At 45.1% G+C, this 22192-nt stretch overlaps 1 protein-coding gene across 1 annotated transcript in view; it reads left to right on the forward strand.

Moving 5' to 3' along the window:
• Positions 1 to 22192, forward strand: part of LOC138670888 (TRAF family member-associated NF-kappa-B activator-like) — a 75003-nt gene that overhangs the window by 31383 nt on the left and 21428 nt on the right. The window contains exon 3 of the mRNA XM_069758637.1: positions 1944 to 2476. Coding sequence (XP_069614738.1) covers positions 1944 to 2476 — 533 coding nt within the window. The remainder of the gene's footprint in view (positions 1 to 1943; positions 2477 to 22192) is intronic.

A 22192-nucleotide genomic window follows, 5' to 3' on the forward strand; every position in this document is an offset into this window, starting at 1 on the left:
TTTTTTTCACCACTTGCATTTGCGTTTTAAACGCTGCGTTTTTAAACGCAAATGTGAAACTAGCCTTAGAAAAAAAAATTTGCTCTGAAGTCTACAACTCTTTGCACTGAGTATGTTCTATGAAAAACTAAAATTGGCTAGGATATAAAAAAAATTCTAGCATCCCCTATCCACAAGACAGTTATTAAACGTCCCTTGGGGGCCACACTACTGGGACTTAAGGCGAACCTGTCAGCAGTTTTCACTGTTATAAGATACAGCCACCGCATTTCAGGGCTTATCTACAGCTTTCTATAATGCTGTAAATAGGCCCCCGGTCTGACCTGCAAGATAAGAAAAATAAGCTTTATTATACTCACCCGTGGGGCGATCCGGTCCGATGGGTGTCGCAGGTGCGGGTCCAGTGCCTCCCATCTTCTTGCGCCGCCACCTTCCTGCTTGATTCTTGGCTCCCCGGCTGCGCAGATGTACTTATCTGCCATGTTGAGGGCAGAGTAAATTACTGCAGTGCACAGGCGCTGGACCTCTCTGACCTTTCCCGACGCCTGAGCACTGCAGTCCTTTGCTCTGCCCTCAACAGGGCAGATAAGTACACCTGCACAGGAGCGCAATGCCGGGGAGCCACGAAGGAAGGTGGCTGCGCAAGAAGATGGGAGGCGCCGGACCTGGACTTGCAACACCCATCAGACCAGATCGCACCGGAAACCCCCGGATAAGTATAATAAAACTTATTTTTCTTATCTTGCAGGTCGGACCATTCTTTGCGTCTGGAGGAGAGAAGGTTTTTCCACCAACATAGAAGAGGATTCTTTACTGTTAGGGCAGTGAGAATCTGGAATTGCTTGCCTGAGGAGGTGGTGATGGCGAACTCAGTCGAGGGGTTCAAGAGAGGCCTGGATGTCTTCCTGGAGCAGAACAATATTGTATCATACAATTATTAGGTTCTGTAGAAGGACGTAGATCTGGGTATTTATTATGATGGAATATAGGCTGAACTGGATGGACAAATGTCTTTTTTCGGCCTTACTAACTATGTTACTATGTTACTATGTATGTTACCAGGGGCTTATCTACAGCACTATAGAGTGCTCTAGATAAGCCCTGAAAGGCGGTGGCCGCATCTTATAACAGCGAAAAACTGCTGACAGGTTCCCTTTAATCACGAGTTTTAGACTTAATTTTTTATTTAAAAAATCCACTTTTTCCCCAAACATTTTACTTGTTTGATGACATACCATTCTTGCATGTCACAAGGGTTACATGTCCCACTAACTAGCTGCCGCTATGTCTCAGGAGTGATACCTGAGTCCCAGTCTAACTACATAGTCACAATTTTAACTACTACAACACATCATGCAATAGTACTTGTACTACTGCAGCTCTAGACCATCCACCAGACACAGAGACTATCAAAATATGCAACTTTTCCTGATAAACAGTGGTGAGCTGATGAATTTTGTTTTTCTATAATAGTCCTCATACCCTACAGCAGTGTTCCCCAAGTTTGGTCCTCAAGAGCCACCAACAGGTCGTGTTTTCCGTATTTCCTTAATATGGCCCAGGTGATGGAATTAGTACCTGTCTAGATGATGAAATTATCACCTGAGCAATACTAAGGCAATCCTGAAAACATGACCCGTTGGTGGCTCTTGAGGACCGAACTTGGGGAACACTGCCCTACAGCAATATCTACTGTGTCGACATCCTGGGCCAAGTCTGCCTGATATGCCCCATTAGGTCATTGTTCTTTTCCCTTACTGTGTATAAAAAAAAATTCAATATGGTTTAAGTGAATTTGACACTATCACATGACAAATGCTAAGTTATTATAACAGAAGTAGCCGGGGCTTTAGCACTACATAGTATTATTTAATGTTCGGTGCTTGAACTACTTACTACCTTAACAACCTATACTAAGGGTAACATCATGTTTCATATTGCAGAAATGCCTGTTTCAAAACCAATTCAGTGCACCGACACAGGGGGTGACGCTTGCTCTGAAAGTCCGTTCTTCAGGTTGAAAATTAAAGAAGACCAGTGTGTCGAAGCCTCCAAGAGAAAGGCCAACGGTGTGCTTGTGCCTTCAGATCCAAAAGAACGTTCCAGTCTACTGTTGGACTTAGATGTGCGGTTTCCACCATGTGAGGACCAATACAATTTCCTGGCCAGTGCCACGGATAAACAAGAGGCAACTGTTGGTATACCATGTCCAGATATCACCTTGGATAAAAAAGGAGTAACTTCTAACTATGCTTTATTTATCCAAAATTACACTCCAAAATTTTTAGCTATGGACAATGTGGGAGATAAAATTGCCCCTGCAAAATTATATCTTGACTTTTTGACTAGAGATCATAATTTTAGCTTATCAAACATGTATGAAGAAGATTTAAGTTTCCTGCATTCAAATGACATACCGCCTGAAGCATTCTTGGAACAACATAAGAATTGTAATGGAGTGCGAGGACCAGCCCAGGTATGGAAATCATTTCCTACTGCGTACCATAAAGTGATAGACTTCTCAGATATCCTGAGAATTTTTATTTTAATAAATACTTGAATACGCTAATAAGCTATGAAATAGTAATGCATCTTTTCTCTATGTTGTGCCAATCTTCTGCTATTTCATTTGGAAATGCGTGAATACATTTAAAAATGTGGAATATCATTACATTTAGGGTAAGTGCAGATGGCCCGATTTTCTGTCTGAGTGCAATCCGACAAAAAATCAGATGTCACTCGGGACAACGTTATTCTATAAGGCCGCAGAAATGTCCGATTTTTCCCTCGGACTGAGACGGAAAAAGGAAAAAATCTCAGCATGTCCGAGTTTGATCCGATATTTGAGTCGCATTCGGCCATTCAAGTCAATGAGTGCAAAGAAATTATCTGACTGCACTCAGATGACATCTGCAATTTCCAATTTCCACACACTGACACAATGGAGAATATGGAGAAATTTTGTTCTCCATCTTTTTCTCATCCAAGAGAATTGGATCACACTATGCTGACACTCTGATCACAAATTGATTAGAGTGCCGTTTGCTTAATTGGCCTGATTCTTTAGGATGAGAGTATATACGGCAGTCTGACCCTAGCCTAAATGATAGCATGTGTCTAGATATTCAAAACCTAGGATAAACACAATGAGCAAATACCCTGCAGTAAATAAATAAATAACTAGTAGCAGTACATGAAAACATAGGCTAAATATAATGGAGGCAACCTGTGTGGGCCCAAGACTCCCGGGGGGCCCATGGCCAGATTGCTTCATTGCAGTGTTTTGTGTGCCACCATCAGTTACACTTATCTCCAGGGAGGGAGCTTTTCTGAAGCTCTAAGGCTGCTTTCACACATCAGGTTTTTCGCCGGATGCCAGTTCCGGCGTCGCGCCGCATCACCGGATCCGTTTTTTTCTAAAGAAACCGGATGACAACCGGTTGAGCCGGATCCGTTTTTCAGCCGGATCAGGTGTCCGGATCCGGCGAAAAACCGGATCCGGCTCATCCGGTTGCCATCCGGTTCGTCCGGTTTTCTTTCCTTTTTTTACGGATCCGGCTTTAAAAAACGCCCCCTGAAAGGCTAATAAGGTGATTGGCCAGCTGAAAACTATATATATACAGTGCTCTTAACATCTGTGACGGGTTGGAGAGGAGCAAGATACAGAGCAAGATGGACGGCATTATTGCAAAGATTCTGCAGAACAACGTGGATTTCATTACAGAGGTGAATCGATTGAAAGCAATTGTTATTGAGAAAGAGGAAGAGAGACAGCGTGTCATGCGTCTGCGACGACGCCATTTGTGGATCCACCCCATCACGGCACAGAGAATGACCCGGGGAGTCTTTTCCACTTTGTATATGGAGCTTCGAGGTGACCCTGACAAGTTTTTCAGCTATGTTCGGATGAAAGCGGAGAACTTTGATATATTGGTGGACCGGGTTGAACATCTGATAAGAAGGAGTGATACCTATTGCCGATTCTCCATTACCCCGGCTGAGCATCTGATGGTCACTCTTCGGTAAGCATTATTTTTGAATCAACTCTTGTAGGGCACTTTGATATTTTGAATTTGCAGTAATTTCTGCCTTCCTTTTCTTCACAGATTCCAAGCAACTGGTGAATCCCTGTCTTCACTACATTTTCAATTCAGACTGGGCATTTCAACCATATCAGGAATAGTGAGGCACACTTGCCGTGCACTGTGGGACTCTCTGCATGAAGAATACATTCCACATCCCACAATGCAGTCATGGTTGGAAGTAGCTGACAGATTCCTGGAAGTGTGCCAGTTTCCCAATTGCTTGGGTGCGGTGGACGGGAAACACATCCGTATCGTGAAACCGGCTGGTTCTGGATCTCAGTATTTCAACTACAAGAAGTACTTTTCCATCGTGCTGATGGCCATCACCGATGCGGATTACAATTTTGTAGCGGTGGACATTGGGGCGTATGGCCGTTCTAATGATTCACAAATTTTCAAACTGTCTTCTATGGGGCGGCATTTATATGGACAAACCTTTCAATTTCCCCCCCCCCCCCAAGACCACTGCCTCAAACCTCTGAGCCACCAATGCCATTTGTATGTGTTGGGGATGAAGCGTTTCAGCTTTCAGAGCATCTTTTGAAACCCTACTCCAGCCGTGGTTTAACCAATACTAAAAGTATTTTCAACTACAGACTCACACGTGCAAGAAGAATGGTGGAGTGTGCGTTTGGGATCCTAACCGCCAAATGGAGAGTTCTCTTGACATCCATTAACTTGAAGACAGACACTGTGGATGAGGTTGTGAAAGCGTGTGTTGTCCTACACAATTATGTTATATCCAAGGAACAGCTTTCCATTGAGGACCACTCTGCCGAAACCACCTTGATGGATTATAGCAACCAGACATACAGAAGTTCTGCCACAGTTTCCAGAATACGGGATCACTTTGCAGAATATTTTATTTCACCCCAAGGAAGAATACACTGGCAGGATGAGAGAGTTTAAACATTTTGTATGTACCTAGTAATAACTGTAACCTTTACCCATGTTGTGTACCTGTTTGGTTTTTACCTTTTACCCATGTTGTGTACCAGTTTGGTTTTTACCTTTTACCCATGTTGCGTACCTGTTTGGGTTTACCTTTTAGCAATGTTGGGTACCTGTTTGATTTTATTTTTGAACCAAGATGTGCATCTGTTTGGGTTGTACCCAAAGTACTGCTGTTACCAATAAACCTTGTTTAACAAAAGTGTTATTTGTCCCTAATGAATAAATATAAGAGAGTTTTCAACCAAAAAGTTTTATTAACATAATTAAACAACAACAACAAAAAAAAGTAAGTAAAGGTTTTCATACGTCGGGGTGGAGATACTGTCGGAGGGACTGTCAGATAGGGACACTTCGACAGTGGGAGTGTGGAGAGAGGAATGTGTTGGTGGTGGAGAATGTTCTATGGTTAGGGGTGAAGGAGTGGAGAAAGCTATTGAGCGGGTGGACAAGAAAGTGGGATTGGGGTTAGAAATTTGGTAGGATGGAGGGGTGTAGGTAATGTTTTGTGAGGATTGGGAGGCAGAAGGAGTGATGTGTGTAGAAGATGTTTGGGAAGAGGGTGATAGGCTGTTGGAAGTGGGCAGGGAGAGGAGGCGAGGATGAAGTAGATGGGAAGTTGTATGGGTCGGGATCATCATATGGGTGGAAAGGGGCACGGGCGGGAGGCTGGTAGTGTGGCTGGTGGGAAGGGTCACGTGCGGGAGGCTGGTAGTGTGGATGGTGGAAAGGGGCACGGGGCTGGTAGTGTGGCTGGTGGGAAGGGGCACGGGAACGCTGAAAGTGTTGTGGCTGTTGGGACGGGGCACGATGTGGATGATGGTGAGGTGGGCGGGATGGGGCACGGTCAGTTTGGCGATACATGTCAGGAGGATGGTACTGGCTGTAGTGATGGACAGTGGAGGAAGGGGGGGCAGTTGGAGGATGGTTGGAAAGACTATCTGCTCTAGAGGCAATGAGCGCTAGAGTGGACTGGCAGGATTCCATTACTTGCATCTGCTGGGAAGTAGATAGCGTCTCCATTTGCTCAAGCACCGACTGAAAAAAAGTGTTGTTCGGTGACTCTGAATGCATCATTACCAGAAGTGTATGCATCTCGAGCATACTTTTATTTATGAAATTGAATCCTGCAGCCATTTGCTTGGACAAAACTTTCAGACAGTTCTGGAACGATGCGTTCGTGCTGCAGGGGAAACTGCACCCAGCAGCAATGGAGCTGGACTAGACACCGGGTAACTAACATGAACACCAACGAGACCTTCCACATGTGACAGAGTGATCAGGTAAAGCAAAAGGACCTATGATCATGTGACAGAGTGGGAGGCGGTCAGGGGGCGGAGCCAGACACTGGGAAAACAGAGAAGGGTCAAGCATAAAAGAATAGTGAAACAAACAGAGGTCTTAGCCAGGAGATTACAAGATACTAACAGGGAGAGTCATAGAATAGTCAGAAGCCAAGCCAGAAGTCAGTAATCCAAGAAAATGAATAAAGCAGGTGACAGCAAAACACAAAGCAAGCCAGCACACACTTCAGAGGTCAAGCATACAGACTGCAGAAAAACCTATAGCTGACAAGGATACCAGGTTAGGAGCGAGTATAAATAGCCCTCCCATCTTGAAAGAGAGGCTAAGAACATTAACCCTGAGAGTACAAGACATATCCTTGTCCTAACCATGACATCTTTGTTGAGTAACTCACGGCTTGCAAATAACTTGAGAAAAGCTGGTAGCTCTTGAAATCTGAGAGGATGATTTGGGTGCACGTCGCTGTGGTGGGGTCTCGGTGAGCTATTGTTATAAAATACATTATCGTCGCTAGTTACCATTGGCATCTTCTTTCTTGAAAGCAGTTGATATGTAGTAAGGATTTACAGGCTTTGGTGCAGGTCACACCAATGGTAGTAGGTAGACAGAATTACCTTCATTCCTAATGTGGGGCGATTGGTACATGGGAGTCGATGACTGAATGGGAAGATTTTGTTGCGGATAATCGGCAAGGTTTGGTCTCGCTCTTGGAGCTGAATATAGGAAATTGTCTTGAAGGCATACTGTAGCACATACAGTAATCTGAAGTGTGTCACGAGATATCATGATGATGACTAAGTTTAGGTCCTGTTCTTAGGCTGGAATTTTCCCTAGTGCAGTGTGCTCCTTCTTCTAAAGCCTGTGCCTCAGCTTCTGCTGCCAATTCCTTGTCTACAGCAGGTTTTGGACGGTCAGCTTCTAGATGTGCTTGTACCTTCTTTAGTTTCGACTCCTTTTCAGTGAAGGCGGCTTCTGCCTTTGCCTTGGTGGTGCTGCTTCCTTGAAGATGTTGAGCTTACTTGGGAGTATGTTGCTTATTCTTCATATCCTCCATCTGGCATCTGTATGCGGCTTGACTGCTCGCTGATAGAAGCCAGTGTCTGTGCTTCAACCCATTTCTATAGTAGTTGTTAAAACTGTTCTAAAACCCTCACTCTGTTCCGGGAGAATGAGTTAACAGACAGCAAAACTCTTTCCCATCGATGCATTGAGATAGATGCAGGGGGTCCTTCTACAACTTTTATTGATAGGATCAGTGTAAATCTAGAAGAAACCAGAAAAATGAAAGTACTCTGTACAAAGCATACAGCATATTTGAGGTACAGTTGTGCTCAAAAGTTTACATACCACAGCAGAATTTTTGCTTTCCTGGCCTTTTCTCAGAGGATATGAACGATAACACCAAAACTTTTTCTCCACTCATGGTTAGTGGTTGGGTGAAGCCATTTATTGTCAAACTACTGTGTTTTCTCTTTCTAAATCATAATGACAACCCAAAAGATCCAAATGACCCTGATGAAAAGTTAACATGCCCCATTGCGCCCCTCTAACATCAGTGACAGCTTGAAGTCTTTTGTGGTAGTTGTGGATGAGGTTCTTTATTTTCTCAGATGTTAAATTCTGCCGGGGTATGTAAACTCTTGAGCATAACTGTACATAGTATTACGTATGGAACAGGACACACACAACGTAATTACATAACATGGCGAATGACGGAGATAGCTATAAAGGCAGAAGAAACTGTTCAATAAGACATCATGAAGAACAGAGCACCTGCGACAGACAAGATGGAGAGTGCTAACAAGGGAATATAGAAATAGAAAATCTGGAGAGCAAATTCTGCAGAGCGCAAATAGCGTCTTAACTGGTAAAAACATGGGGTGCAGAGGGGAGAGGTACGCTCACCTTGTTTTGTTTCAACTAAGCAACATGTAAAAAGCATGGATCAGCTTCTGTATGACACGGGTCCAGAGATCGAGGATAATGGTGGAACAGGGTTTATGTGTCAAAATCTGCGCTGCTGATAAAGATGAATGGCGGACGATATTCTTCAAAGCTTTATTTCAAACAGAAGGCTGCACACTTGGGCCTTCAGTTCTTGTTCCGACCTTGAGGAGATTCTATTTTTCAGGGCACACGGGAAACCAGGTGGCGCTCATTTATACAGTGCTTTTTTTTCCTTATATTTTTCCCCTCCCACATTATGTGTTAAAATATATAATATAAAATACACTCCTTGTAAGGGAACTCAGTCCAACAGACCCCATCCCTGCTCACAGATCTGTTTTTTCAGATGCTTTATGCACGGAGCCAGTAGGCAACTCAATGTGTACGTTCCTGGTGACCTGATGCCGTTTACACATTCTTACCATTGATCAAAACATAAGTGGCTTGAGTGGCTGCTGCCCTAATGACACAGTCTTGGTAACTTCAGGTCATTTGAACATGAGTTTGTATCTTGGGTGAGATGTTTCTCCAAGACAAATACACATGTTTTGATAAAGGAGTTATTTATTCAGCAATCATTTTTATACATTGTTATATAAATACTTGTTTTCATATTTTTATTTCTCTGGATGGTCTTTTTATTCGTAGATTTGCTACATACATGGCCCGTTTATTTGTATTGTATTTAATTATTGTTTGTGATATTTTTTCCTTATGAATTTTGACTTGTCTTGTGCCCGGTATGGCGTTTTTTCATATGAGAGAGAGAGAGAAAGAAAGGGCAAAAAATGAGACCGTATATAAAAACATGCAGATCTGACAATCCACTTGTAAAGTTTTGTCCTGAGGAAGAGGTCCTGCATGACCTCGAAACGTGTTGACTATTAACCTGTTTGAAATAAAGTTTTCAAGAATATAGTCCGCCATTCATCTTTATCAGCAGCGCAGATTTGGACACATATGCCCTGTTCCAACAAGGCAACATAATAACTCACCAACTGTGCTATGCTGAGGTAAGCAACCAGAAGGGCTTAAAATCTATAGAGACAATTTGCAGCTTCCAAGGTGAGGAAAAATAGAAAAAAAAAGATATTTCCAGCTCCTGGAAAAATTTCTTTGAACTTTATTCCATCATAGATTAAAAAATATCATCCTGATGCAAAGCAGAAATGCAGAAAGTGAAGCGTTTCCAAAGGATGCAACCGTTCTTTGTCAAAGCTAGCTCATAAAGAGCACAGCATCCACCTTAAATACATGTGTAGACAATTAGCATATCAAAAACAGGTGGTGAAAAAATGGAAATTCTGCAAAGACATTTTTAGTGCAAAGTTTAAAAATGCAGGGAAAAAAAATGTTTACATTTTTTTTTAAGACATTTTTTTTTCTTTTTCTTCTTCATACAAAAGGTTTTTGATGATAACTTCTTGTGCCTTCCTTTTCATCCATTGTCATTCTGTATGGCTAGTGTCTAGTAGCACCCCCTTTTGAAAGTGTCACAGCTTGGAAATGCTTTTTGTAGCTAGCGAAGAGTCTTTCAATTTTTGTTTGAGGAATTTTCATCCTTTCTTCCTTAGAAAATGTCTCCACTTCTGTGAGATTCCTGCGTCGTCTTGCATGTACTGCTATTTTAAGGTCTAGCCACAGATGATCAATGATGTTCAGATCAAGGGACTGTGAGGGCTATTGCAAAACATTCAGATTGCACCTTTTGAGGTAGTCTATTGTGAATTTTGATGTGTGTTTAGGATCATTATTCATTTGTAGACGCCATCCTCTTCAATTTCAGCTTATTTTACAGATGGTGTTATATTTGCATCAAGAATTTGTTAAAATGTCATTGAAACCAATCTTCCCTCTACCCGTGAAAAGTTTCTCGTGCCATTGGCTGCAACACAACCCGAAAGCATGAATGTTTCAGCCCCATGCTTAATAGTTGGCAAGATGTTATTTTCCTGAAATTCTGTGTCTTTTTTAGTCCACATATACCTTTGATCATTGTGGCTAAAGAGTTCTATTTTAAATACATGATTTGTGTTGTGAATTCTGCTCTTGGGCTCCCTCCGGTGGTTATGAGTGGTAGTGCTGCTGTCTTTGGATCGCAGCATTTATCAGGTGTGTCCACTTGGACAAATTGCAATTTGGACTGGGCTATTTAGTCTTGCTTGATCCTTTAGTCAGTGCCAGTTGTCCATTGTTTTTGGAGGATTCACATCTCTGACTGGTCTCTCCTGTTTGCTGTTCTTTTCATCAAAGATAAGTTCTGGCTTTGTTTTTGCTGTCCACATGCTATGGGCCTTATAGTTCTGTGCATTTTCATGTATTGTCTTGTCCAGCTTTGTCTGTGTTAGGATTTTTTGCAGCCAAGCTGTATCTCTGGAGATGCAGATATACCCTCCATGTCTTTAGTCAGATGTGGAGTTTTGTATTTTCTGTGGTGGATATTTTCTAGCGTTTTAATACTGACCGCATAGTTCTCTGTCCTATTCTTTCTTTTTAGCTAGAAAGGCCTCCTTTGCTTATCCTGATTTCAGTCTGCGTATGTCATTTCCCTCTCCTCTCACAGTCAATATTTGTGGGGGGCTGTCTATCCTTTGGGGATTTTCTCTGAGGCAAGATAGTTTTCCCGTTTCTATCTTTAGGGGAAGTTAGTCCTTAGGCTGTGTCGAGGTGTCTAGGGAATGTTAGGTACATCCCACGGCTACTTCTAGTTGCGGTGCTAAGTTCAGGGTCTGCGGTCAGTACAGGTACCACCTTCTCCAGAGTATGTCACATGCTGCTCCTAGGCCACCAGATCATAACAGATTTGTTTCCAAAATGAATCTGTCACGCCATTAACGGCATGCCGCAGCAGCAGGGCGCAGGAGCGCCGCTCATCCAGCACCCTCCATTCACGTCACTACAAGCCTCAGGAGTGCTGCCCGCACGGGTCATCCAGCTATACACAGGCCCACTACGGATGTCACAGCCTCTGTGTGCCACTATCGCTTTGCATTACAAAACAACATATTCCCAGCCTGTTCCAGGTTAAGCGACAGCTTATATACCAAGGGACTTGCCCTCCTACCCTATGCCTGCCACCTACATATGTATCCTAGCGTGCATCAAGTAACCCCATGAATAAGGCCCGGGAGGGTCGAAACGTTGGGTTTCTATCTGCACTTTTTGTTTCCTTTCTGTGGCAACCTGTTTTGTGAACACAATAAACTTGTTATATATTTGCATCATACCAGCTTCAAGTGTGCGGTAATTTTTGATATAGCACCAGGAATAAGACGTATGGCGCAATCATAAGGACGGTGCGGAGGTAGCTCTTGACTGTTCTCCTCAGAGAATACATCCTCAAAATCTGAGATGAACTCTGGCAGAACCTGAGAACTCAACCCGGCCAGCCAAGTGCCCAAGCAATGTTCCTGACAAAACTCACTCCATCTAGTAACCTCCCGAGTCTGCCAGTCTAATACCGGGTTGTGTAACGTGAGCCATGGTAAACCGAGAACTACAGGCGACGGCAAACCCCCCAACACATAACAATCTATTGACTCGGAGTGCAACGCCCCTATTTGTAGGCTCACCCCACAGACGATCTGAGTGAAAGTCCCCTGGCTCAAAGGTGCAGAATCAATAGCAATTATAGGTATGGGTCTAGACAATTCTTGAGTTTTAAACCCATGTGCCTGAACAAACCCAGCATCAATTAAATTAAACCCTGCCCCAGAGTCCAGGAAGGCAGAGATATTGAGCCTACTTTCACCAAGACGAATCTCGGCTGGTAAGAAAAATTGTGGCTTACCTATGGAGGAAACTAGTACACCCGAGCTGCCAACCTCCCCGCAACTGGTGCTCAATAGTTTTCCGGCGGTTGTCTTCTAGAAGGACACACATTCACAAAATGACCAATTCTGCCACAAAAAATGCACCTCCCTTACGCCATACTACTGCAGCCCCCTTAGAATGAGAAGCGCCACCCAACTGCATAAGTTCTCCTAGAGACTCAGGTACTGAGTCTGAGTAACCCTTGAATAGCGGTGATTCATTAAGTCTCTGGCGCAGGCACGGATTGCAAGAGACATAGCTGCCTCCAGTGTGATTGGTGTCTCCTGTAGGGCAAAGGCAACTTTTATCTTATCAGAAAGTCCCTGATAAAATTGACTGCGGAGTGCAGGGTTATTTCATATTGTGTCAGTAGCCCATCTCCAAAACTCAGAGCAGTACTCTACTGGCTGGTCTCCCTGTACAAGATGGCGTATTGTGGACTCAGCGAGAAAGACACGGTCAGGATCATCATACACTTGACCTAAGGCTCGAAAAAACTCCTCCACAGTCCATAACGGCACAGCGTCAGTGGGAAGTGAAAAAGCCCAGGCCTGGGGATTACCGTGTAGGAGTGATACTATAATTCCAACCCTCTGATCCTCTGAACCTGAAGTGTGAGGATGCAACCTAAAGTATAATTTACAGGCCTCCCTGAATGTAACAAATATGTCACGCCCCCCAGAGAACCTGTCAGGTAATGCAATCTTAGGCTCCAGCGAAGCTTGTGGAGGTATAGCAACCCCTGCAGTGGCCACTGGAGTGCGCTGTACTACCGCCGAGCGGAGGTCAGCCACCTCTAGACTGAGTTGCTGCAATTGTCCAGCTAAAAATACAAAGCTGTCCAAAAACATACTAATGCTAAATATATAGGAACCTCCAGCAAGGAAGGTTTATCCATCAAAGCATTAAATATAGGGGTGTGTTAACCTATCATAATCTAACAACCGGGTACCAAGTACCCAAACACACCACTCTCACAAAAGGTGTTTAGAAAAATTAACAAATTTTATTATTAAAAACACAGAAAATATCAAAATGTCGTACTCATTAAGAGGAAAGGATGAGTATCCAAGTACATAGCACAAAAAAGTGATACAGGAAATAGTATACAGGCTTCTGGGATCATATAGTCTGTGTCATAGCATATGGGCACCCCAAATATATAAGCCCTAGTCTAGATAGACCTAAAGTGCATAGTGCCAAGTTCCCAGTCCAGTTTAACTCATATAGAATGCCTGACACATACCCATGTGGTGAGCCCGTCTTTAGTATCACAGACGTCCCGACGTACGTTTCGCGTCTTCCGCTTTCTCAAGGGAGAAAAAGATAATTGTTCATGTCATGTCTGCATAGTTGCTGGCTTATATGGTATCCCCACTCACCTATTGCCCAATAGTGTGTCGCGCATGGCGCCGCCGCCCCCGGGTCTCAGGTGCATCTAATGCCGGCACTCAGCTTCAGCGTGCAGGGAGGAAATCCCCCGTGACGTCATATCTGCACGCCGGAGTTAAAAGAGGCCTTCAAAAAGATGTTGGATCCCGAAGTGTGGTGCACATGTGCGTCGCCATTTTGTTGAAGTCCAACTATCCCACACACCATCCTCTAATGCGCAAGTGCGCAGCCCTTTCTCTTGATGGATTAAGGTGGTGCAGAGATCCCGCCCTGACCTGTGCATACTAATGAGAAGGATCGCATATCTCCCTACGCTTTCCCTATGTTGATGTTTAGATCATTTAGATGTCCAAATTGCTCAAAAAATACAAGCAGTGATATATCACACAGTGATCAAGGGGCATTCAGGGGAAAAAAAAAAACAAAGCGAGAAAGATCATATATAATCAAAATAAACAAACACAGATTTATAGCCTCCAGGTTAATTCGGGGGATTCTTCAAACATATAGTGCAACCAAGTCGGCTTTCATGTGATCTTCAGAGGTTGTCAGTGAGTGCAGGATCTTAATCATCATAAGGGAACCATATCTCAAGCCATAGCAAAGTATGAGGTTTCATATAACTGGATTACTAAAATAAAAAAATACAACAATAAAACACATTTACTAAAGACACAACAGAATTAAAAACAAGCAGGGATTACAGATACGTGGCCAAGCTCAATTTCTCGTTTAAGCCACTAGGGGACATAGTGCCAAGCTCCACGATCCATCTGGTTTCGGCCTGTGCTAGCATCAGCTTCAGATTTCCACCTCTTATGCCCCCATGTATTCTATCGACTCCCTTCACTTTAAGGCCACGTGGGTCAGAGTTGTGGTATAGCCAGAAGTGTTTGGGCAGGGTCTTCAACAGCAAAAGGTCCTCCACCTCCTTTGCCGCCAGTATGTCCCTGACGTGCTCCCTTACCCTAATGCGCAGTTCCCTGGAAGTTAGGCCAATATAGACCTTAGAACAGGGACACTGCGCAAAATAAATCACATATGAAGTGGTACAGGAAATGTAATGGTTAATAGTGTATTCCCGAGTACCATCCATATTTGTAAAGGTTTTAGCCCTTATGATGTTATGCAAATTGCACGCCAAACAATTCCCGCAGGTGAAACATCCCCACCTTTGTTTTGAATTGCCAAGGGGACTTTTCTGGGGAACCACATAGTGGCTCTTCACCAGTTGATCCTTGAGACTTTTGCTTCTTCTAGCCATGATAAATGGTCTTGTGGAAATTTCTTTCCTCAAGATCAGATCAGTTTGGAGGGGCCAATGTTTAGTGAGAATCTGGCAAATAGTGTTCCACTGGCAATTAAAAGTAGAGATAATTCTCATTTGGGGGTCACTCTTATCCTTTACTTTACCACAGCTACCGAGTAGGCCTTGTCGTGGGGTATATTTAACCCGATGGTATCCCTGTTTGATATACCTTCGACTATAGCCTCTCTCCAATTGTCCAGCTAAAGCAGCAATGGGGTCCATATTGGACCAAGAAAATTTTTATGGTCAGTGATATTGTCACGCCGTTAACAGCGATAAAGGGGCAGCATGGCGTACTGGGACCTGCACCTGTCCCTGCCACTATAATGGCTTTCCCTTATCTCAGGGGTACCTATAATGGTTAGGAGGCCTGAGCCGCCAGCGTATCCCTGTCTCCTGTGCAGGCCCTATCAGTGGCCCCCTCTCCCCCCCAAGGGAGGTAGACTGCACCAGTGTATAAATATGACAATTAAACAGGGTATGCAGACTAGGTAACTAAAATCTCAAACTCACCAAATGCTCACACAACCACAGAGGAAACACAGAGAAGGGAAGAGAAGGAAAAAACAAGGAAGGAAAACAGGTTTAACATGCAACCAAAACAGCAGACAACAATCTCTGTAGATAAACCTCCAAGCTGCAAACACCACTGCTCCTTCCCACTTCAAGACAGGCAGCAGAACTGATCACTGACAGCAGTTGTAGTCAAAGCTGAGTCTATATAGGAGCGGAGATTACACAAACCAAATCAGCTGAGAGACCAAGCTCTCAGTAACTTCAGTAACCAGGTTTAACTCCTGCCCTGCTGGCACAAGACAGCCAGGTCAGAATTCAGGAGAAGAGCTTCTGTTCATCGTGTGTGAACGAGGCCCAGAGCGCTGCAGTTCTCTGTAACCTCTCTGTCGCGGTAGCCACGTGACAGAATCGCTATTGTTTAAATGTTGTATATTTGTGAGGCTAAATTTTAAGGTGAGGACGCAGGAGAGGTTTTCTTCTAATGACTCTTCCACGAAGGCCATATTTGTGCTGGTGTCTCTGAACAGTAGAACAATGCACCACAACTCCAAAGTCTGTAAAATCTTTCTGAAGGTCTTTTGCAATACGATGAGCAGCTCTCACTGAAATTTCGAACTGAGGAAAAGGCAACTTGAAATCACTTTGCTATCTTCTCATAGCCTTCTCCTGCTTTGTCGGTCTCAAACATTTTCATTTTCAGAGTTCTAGGCAGCTGCTTAGAAAAACACAAGGATGCTGTTTTTTGACACAATGTTAGAGGATGATAGGTTTTTATTAAGCTGGGAAATATGCATCACCTTGCCTTTACTAATGATAATAGTGAACAAGCCATAACCCAAACAGGCTAAATAAGGTCTGAAACCTTGGTCAAAGTTATCTGAGCACACAAATCTCCAAGGGTGCCCAAACTTTTGCATTGGATCGGGAACATTTTCCTTTTTGTAAATTTGAAAATGTAAAAAACTACAATATAAATATATTTTTGCCTAAAAGACAAAGGAAATGTGTCTTCTTTAACATTAAATGAAACAGATAAGGCAGCACTCTGTAGCGCTATAGCATGCTATAGCGCTACAGAGTGCTGCCTTATCTGTTTCATTGAATATGAATTGGCGACTCTAGGTAATCACCTGTTCAGACTTATGATTTATGTTTGGATGTGACGGTCAGTTTTTTTTTATATTTGTATGTAGCACTTCTCCCTTTAGCCTTAGGTGTTTTAACCCCTTAATCCCATATGGCGTACTATCCCATCGAGGAGACCTGGGACTTAATTCCCAGTGACGGGATAGTATGTCATATGCAATCGGCCGCGCTCACGGGGGAACACGGCCGATCGCGGCCGGGTGTCAGCTGACTATCATGGACTGCCCCGGGCACATTAACCCCCAGAACGCTGCAATCAAACATGATCGCAGCATTCCGGGGGCATAAGAAAGCATCGCACAGGGAAGAGGCTCCCTGCGGGCTTCCCTGAGACCCTCGGAACAAGGCGATGTGCTCACCTTGTACCGAGCATCTCCTTCCTGCAGACCCCGGATCCAAAATGGCCGCGGGGCTACTTCCGGGTCCAGCAGGGAGGTGGCTTACAAGCACCTGCTCAGAGCAGGTGCCTGTAAGCCTGGAGCAGTGCACGTCAGATCGCTGATCTGACACAGTGCTCTGCAAAGTGTTAGATCAGCGATCTGTCACTATATAGTGACTAGCTATTGAACCCGTTCTATGCCCAGGTGGCGAGCATTTATATTGGTATATGGCCTCCATCCTGGTATGTGTTGCTTCCATCCTGCGCCCCCATCCTGTCATTTGCTGCTCTCATCCTGCGCCCCCATCCTGTCATGTGCTGCTCCCATCCTGCGCCACCGTTCTGTAATTTGCTGCTCCCATCCATATGCCCCATACGCTGCTCCATAAAGGTTGATGGCCCCATAAGATGCTCCATAGTACATGCCTCGTATCCTGCTCCATTATGGTTGATGGCCCCCATAAGATGCTCCATAGTATATGCCCCGTATGCTGCTCCATTATGGTTGATGGCCCCCATAAGATGCTCCATAGTATATGCCCCGTATTCTGCTCCATTATGGTTGATGGCCCCCATAAGATGCTCCATAGTACATGCCTCGTATGCTGCTCCATTATGGTTGATGGCCCCCATAAGATGCTCCATAGTATATGCCCCGTATGCTGCTCCATTATGGTTGATGGCCCCATAGGATGCTCCATAGTATATGCCCCGTATGCTGCTCCATTATGGTTGATGGCCCCCATAAGATGCTCGATAGTATATGCCCCGTATACTGCTCCATTATGGTTGATGGCCCCATAGGATGCTCCATAGTATATGCCCCGTATGCTGCTCCATTATGGTTGATGGCCCCCATAAGATGCTCCATAGTACATGCCTCGTATGCTGCTCCATTATGGTTGATGGCCCCCATAAGATGCTCCATAGTATATGCCCCGTATGCTGCTCCATTATGGTTGATGGCCCCATAGGATGCTCCATAGTATATGCCCCGTATGCTGCTCCATTATGGTTGATGGCCCCCATAAGATGCTCGATAGTATATGCCCCGTATACTGCTCCATTATGGTTGATGGCCCCATAGGATGCTCCATAGTATATGCCCCGTATGCTGCTCCATTATGGTTGATGGCCCCCATAAGATGCTCCATAGTATATGCCCCATAGTATATGCCCCGTATGCTGCTCCATTATGGTTGATGGCCCCCATAAGATGCTCCAGAGTATATGCCCCGTATACTGCTCCATAAATGTTGATGGCCCCCTTAAGATGCTCCATTGTATTGTATGCCCCGTATACTGCTCCATAAATGTTGATGGCCCCCATAAGATGCTCCATTGTATTATATGCCCCGTATGCTGCTGCGATATATATAAAAAAAAATAACATACTCACCTATTGTCGCTGGGCGCCGAGTGCTCGGGGGCCTGAGCAGGCGGGGTCACCGGCGCGCTGTGGGGGTCAGGCCCCCGACACTTGCTATATTCACCTGGCTCTGATCCAGCGCTGCGTGCCGCTTCTTCCGGGTCCTTTGGCTGTGACTGTTCAGTCGGAGGGCGGCGCGCATTAAGCGCGTCATCGCGCCCTCTGGACTGTGAACGTCACAGGCAGAGGACCCGGAGGACAGAGCAGCGGGCAGCGCTGGAACGGGACAGGTGAATATAGCATACTCACCCTCCTGGCACGTCCCTGCTTCTCCGTTGGAGATCGTGGTGTGCGTTCAGTGCTTACGCATACCGCGATCTCCTGGGAGCGTCACTCTGTGGGGTCCAGACTCCGCCGGCGCTTGTGCTTGCGCAGTCTATAAAGGCTTCGGACAGAGTGACGCTCCCAGCGTTATATTATAGATGTCCCCCCCCTGGGACAATGTGATAATGTAAAAAAAAAAATATTTAAATGTGTAAAAAAGAAAAAAAATAATAATTCCTAAATAAAGAAAAACTAAATATTCCCATAAGTACATTTCTTTATCTACAGTTAAGTCCATATATATTTGGACAGAGACAACATTTTTCTAATTTTGGTTATAGACATTACCACAATGAATTTTAAACCAAACAATTCAGATGCAGTTGAAATTCAGACTTTCAACTTTCATTTGAGGGTATCCAGATTCAAATTGGATGAAGGGTTTAGGAGTTTCAGCTTCTTAACATGTGCCACCCTGTTTTTAAAGGGACGAAAAGTAATTGGACAATTGACTCCAAGGCTATTTCATGGACAGGTGTGGGCAATCCCTTCGTTATGTCATTCTCAATTAAGCAGATAAAAGGCCTGGAGTTGATTTGAGGTGTGGTGCTTGCATTTGGAAGGTTTTGCTGTGAAGTAAACATGTGGTCAAAGGAGCTCTCCATGCAGGTGGAGGAAGCCATCCTTAAGCTGCGAAAACAAAAAAAAACCGTCCGAGAAATTGCTACAATATTAGGAGTGGCAAAATCTACAGTTTGGTACATCCTGAGAAAGAAAGAAAGCACTGGTGAACTAATCAATGCAAAAAGACCTGGGCGCTCACGGAAGACAACAGTGGTGGATGATCGCAGAATTATCTCCATGGTGAAGAGAAACCCCTTCACAACAGCCGACCAAGTAAACAACACTCTCCAGGAGGTAGGCGTATCAATATCCAAATCTACCATAAAGAGAAGACTGCATGAAAGTAAATACAGAGGGTTCACTGCGCGGTGCAAGCCGCTCATAAGCATCAAGAATAAAAAGGCTAGACTGGACTTTGCTAAAAAAAACATCTAAAAAAGCCAGCAGAGTTCTGGAAGAACATTCTTTGGACAGATGAAACCAAGATCAACCTCTACCAGAATGATGGAAAGAGAAAAGTATGGTGAAGGCGTGGTACAGCTCATGATCCAAAGCATACCACATCATCTGTAAAACACGGCGGAGGCAGTGTGATGGCTTGGGCATGCATGGCTGCCAGTGGCACTGGGTCACTAGTGTTTATTGATGATGTGACACAGGACAGAAGCAGCCGAATGAATTCTGAGGTATTCAGAGCCATACTGTATGCTCAGATCCAGCCAAATGCAGCCAAACTGATTGGTCGTCGTTTCATACTACAGATGGACAATGACCCAAAACATAAAGCCAAAGCAACCCAGGAGTTTATTAACCCCTTAGCGACCGCCGATACGCCTTTTAACGGCGGCCGCTAAGGGTACTTAAACCACAGCGCCGTTAATTAACGGCGCTGTGGAAAAAGTCCATAGCGCCCCCCAGAGGCCGATTTTCTCTGGGGTCTCGGCTGCCGAGGGTAGCCGAGACCCCAGAGAACATGATTCGGGGGGTTTTTAACCCACCCCGCATTTGCGATCGCCGGTAATTAACCGTTTACCGGCGATCGCAAAAAAAAAAAAAACCAATCTCTTTTTAATTTCTCTGTCCTCCGATGTGATCGCACATCGGAGGACAGAGAAAAGGGGTCCCAGGTGGCCCCCCAATACTCACCTAGCTCCCCCGATGCTCCTCGTGTCTCCCGGTTGGGGGCCGCCATCTTCAAAATGGCGGGCGCATGCGCAGTGCGCCCGCCGGCCGGCACCGGGAGAATCTTTGGGGTCTCAGCTGCCGGGGGTAGCCGAGACCCCAAAGAGCATGATCGGGGTCGGTATTACAGACCCCTGTTTTGCGATCGCCGGTAATTAACTGTTTACCGGCGACCGCAAAAAAAAAAAAAAGTAAAGTGTAATTCTCTGTCCTCTGATGTGATCGCACATCAGAGGACAGAGAAATAGGGGGATTCGGGGACCCTAGCATACTCACCTAGGTCCCTGGATCCTCTTGCTGCTCCTCCTGGCCGCCGGCAGCAGAACATGGCGGACGCATGCCCAGTGCGCCCGCCATCTGTCTCCATCTGCCGGCCGGCAGGAGAACAGCAGTTGGGGCTAAAATTAGGGTTAGGGGTAGGGTTAGGGGTAGGGTTAGGGGTAGGGGTAGGGTTAGGGGTAGGGTTAGGGGTAGGGTTAGGGGTAGGGTTAGGGGTAGGGGTAGGGTTAGGGTTAGGGGTAGGGTTAGGGGTAGGGTTAGGGATAGGGCTAGGGTTGGGGCTAAATTTAGGGTTAGGGTTGGGGCTAAATTTAGGGTTAGGGTTGGGGCTAAACTTGGGGTTAGGCTTCTTTCACACTTACGTCGGTACGGGGCCGTCGCAATGCGTCGGCCCGACATACCGACGAACGTTGTGAAAATTGTGCACAACGTGGGCAGCAGCTGTAGTTTTTCAACACATCTGCTGCCCAATCTATGTCCTGGGGAGGAGGGGGCGGAGTTACGGCCACGCATGCGCGGTCAGAAATGGCGGATGCGACGTACAAAAAAACGTTTCATTGAACGTTTTTTTGTGCCGACGCTCCGCCAAAACACAACTGATCCAGTGCACGACGGACGCGACGTGTGGCCATCCGTCACGATCCGTCGGCAATACAAGTCTATGGGCAAAAAACGCATCCTGCGAGCACATTTGCAGGATCCGTTTCTTGTCTAAAACGACGGATTGCGACGGAATGCCAAACGACGCAATTGTGAAAGTAGCCCTAGGGCTAGGGTTAGGGTTGGGGCTAAAGTTAGGGCTAGGGTTGGGGCTAAACTTAGGGTTAGAGCTGGGATTAGGGTTAGGGTTTGGATTAGGGTTGGTATTAGGGTTAGGGTTGGCATTAGGGTTACGCTTGGGATTAGAGTTAGGTTTGGGATTAGGGTTAAGGTTAGGGTTGTGATTAGGGGTGTATTGGGATTAGGGTTAGGTTTGAGGTTAGGGTTGAGATTAGGATTAGGGGTGTGTTGGATTTAGGGTTTTGATTAGGGTTATGGTTATGGTTGACATTAGGGTTGTTTTGGGGTAAGGGTTGTGATTATGGTTAGGGTTAGTGATTAGGATTATGGATGAGGTTGGGATTAGGGTTAGGGGTGTGTTGGGGTTAGGGTTGGAGCTAGAATTGGGGGGTTTCCACTGTTTAGGTACATCAGGGGGTCTCCAAACACGACAGCCAATTTTGCGCTCAAAAAGTCAAATGGTGCTCCCTCCCTTCTGAGCTCTGCCGTGCGCCCAAACAGTGGGTTACCCCCACATATGGGGCATCAGCGTACTCGGGATAAATTGGACAACAACTTCTGGGGTCCAATTTCTCTTGTTACCCTTGTGAAAATAAAAACTTGGGGGCTACAAAATCTTTTTTGTGAAAAAAAAATATTTTTTATTTTCACGACTCTGCATTCTAAACTTCTGTGAAGCACTTGGGCATTCAAAGTTCTCACCACACATCTAGATAAGTTCCTTGGGGGGTCTAGTTTCCAAAATGGGGTCACTTGTGGGGGGTTACTACAGTTTAGGTACATCAGGGGCT

Source organism: Ranitomeya imitator, chromosome 3 (assembly GCF_032444005.1).
Source record: "Ranitomeya imitator isolate aRanImi1 chromosome 3, aRanImi1.pri, whole genome shotgun sequence".
Taxonomy (NCBI): Eukaryota; Metazoa; Chordata; class Amphibia; order Anura; family Dendrobatidae; genus Ranitomeya; species Ranitomeya imitator.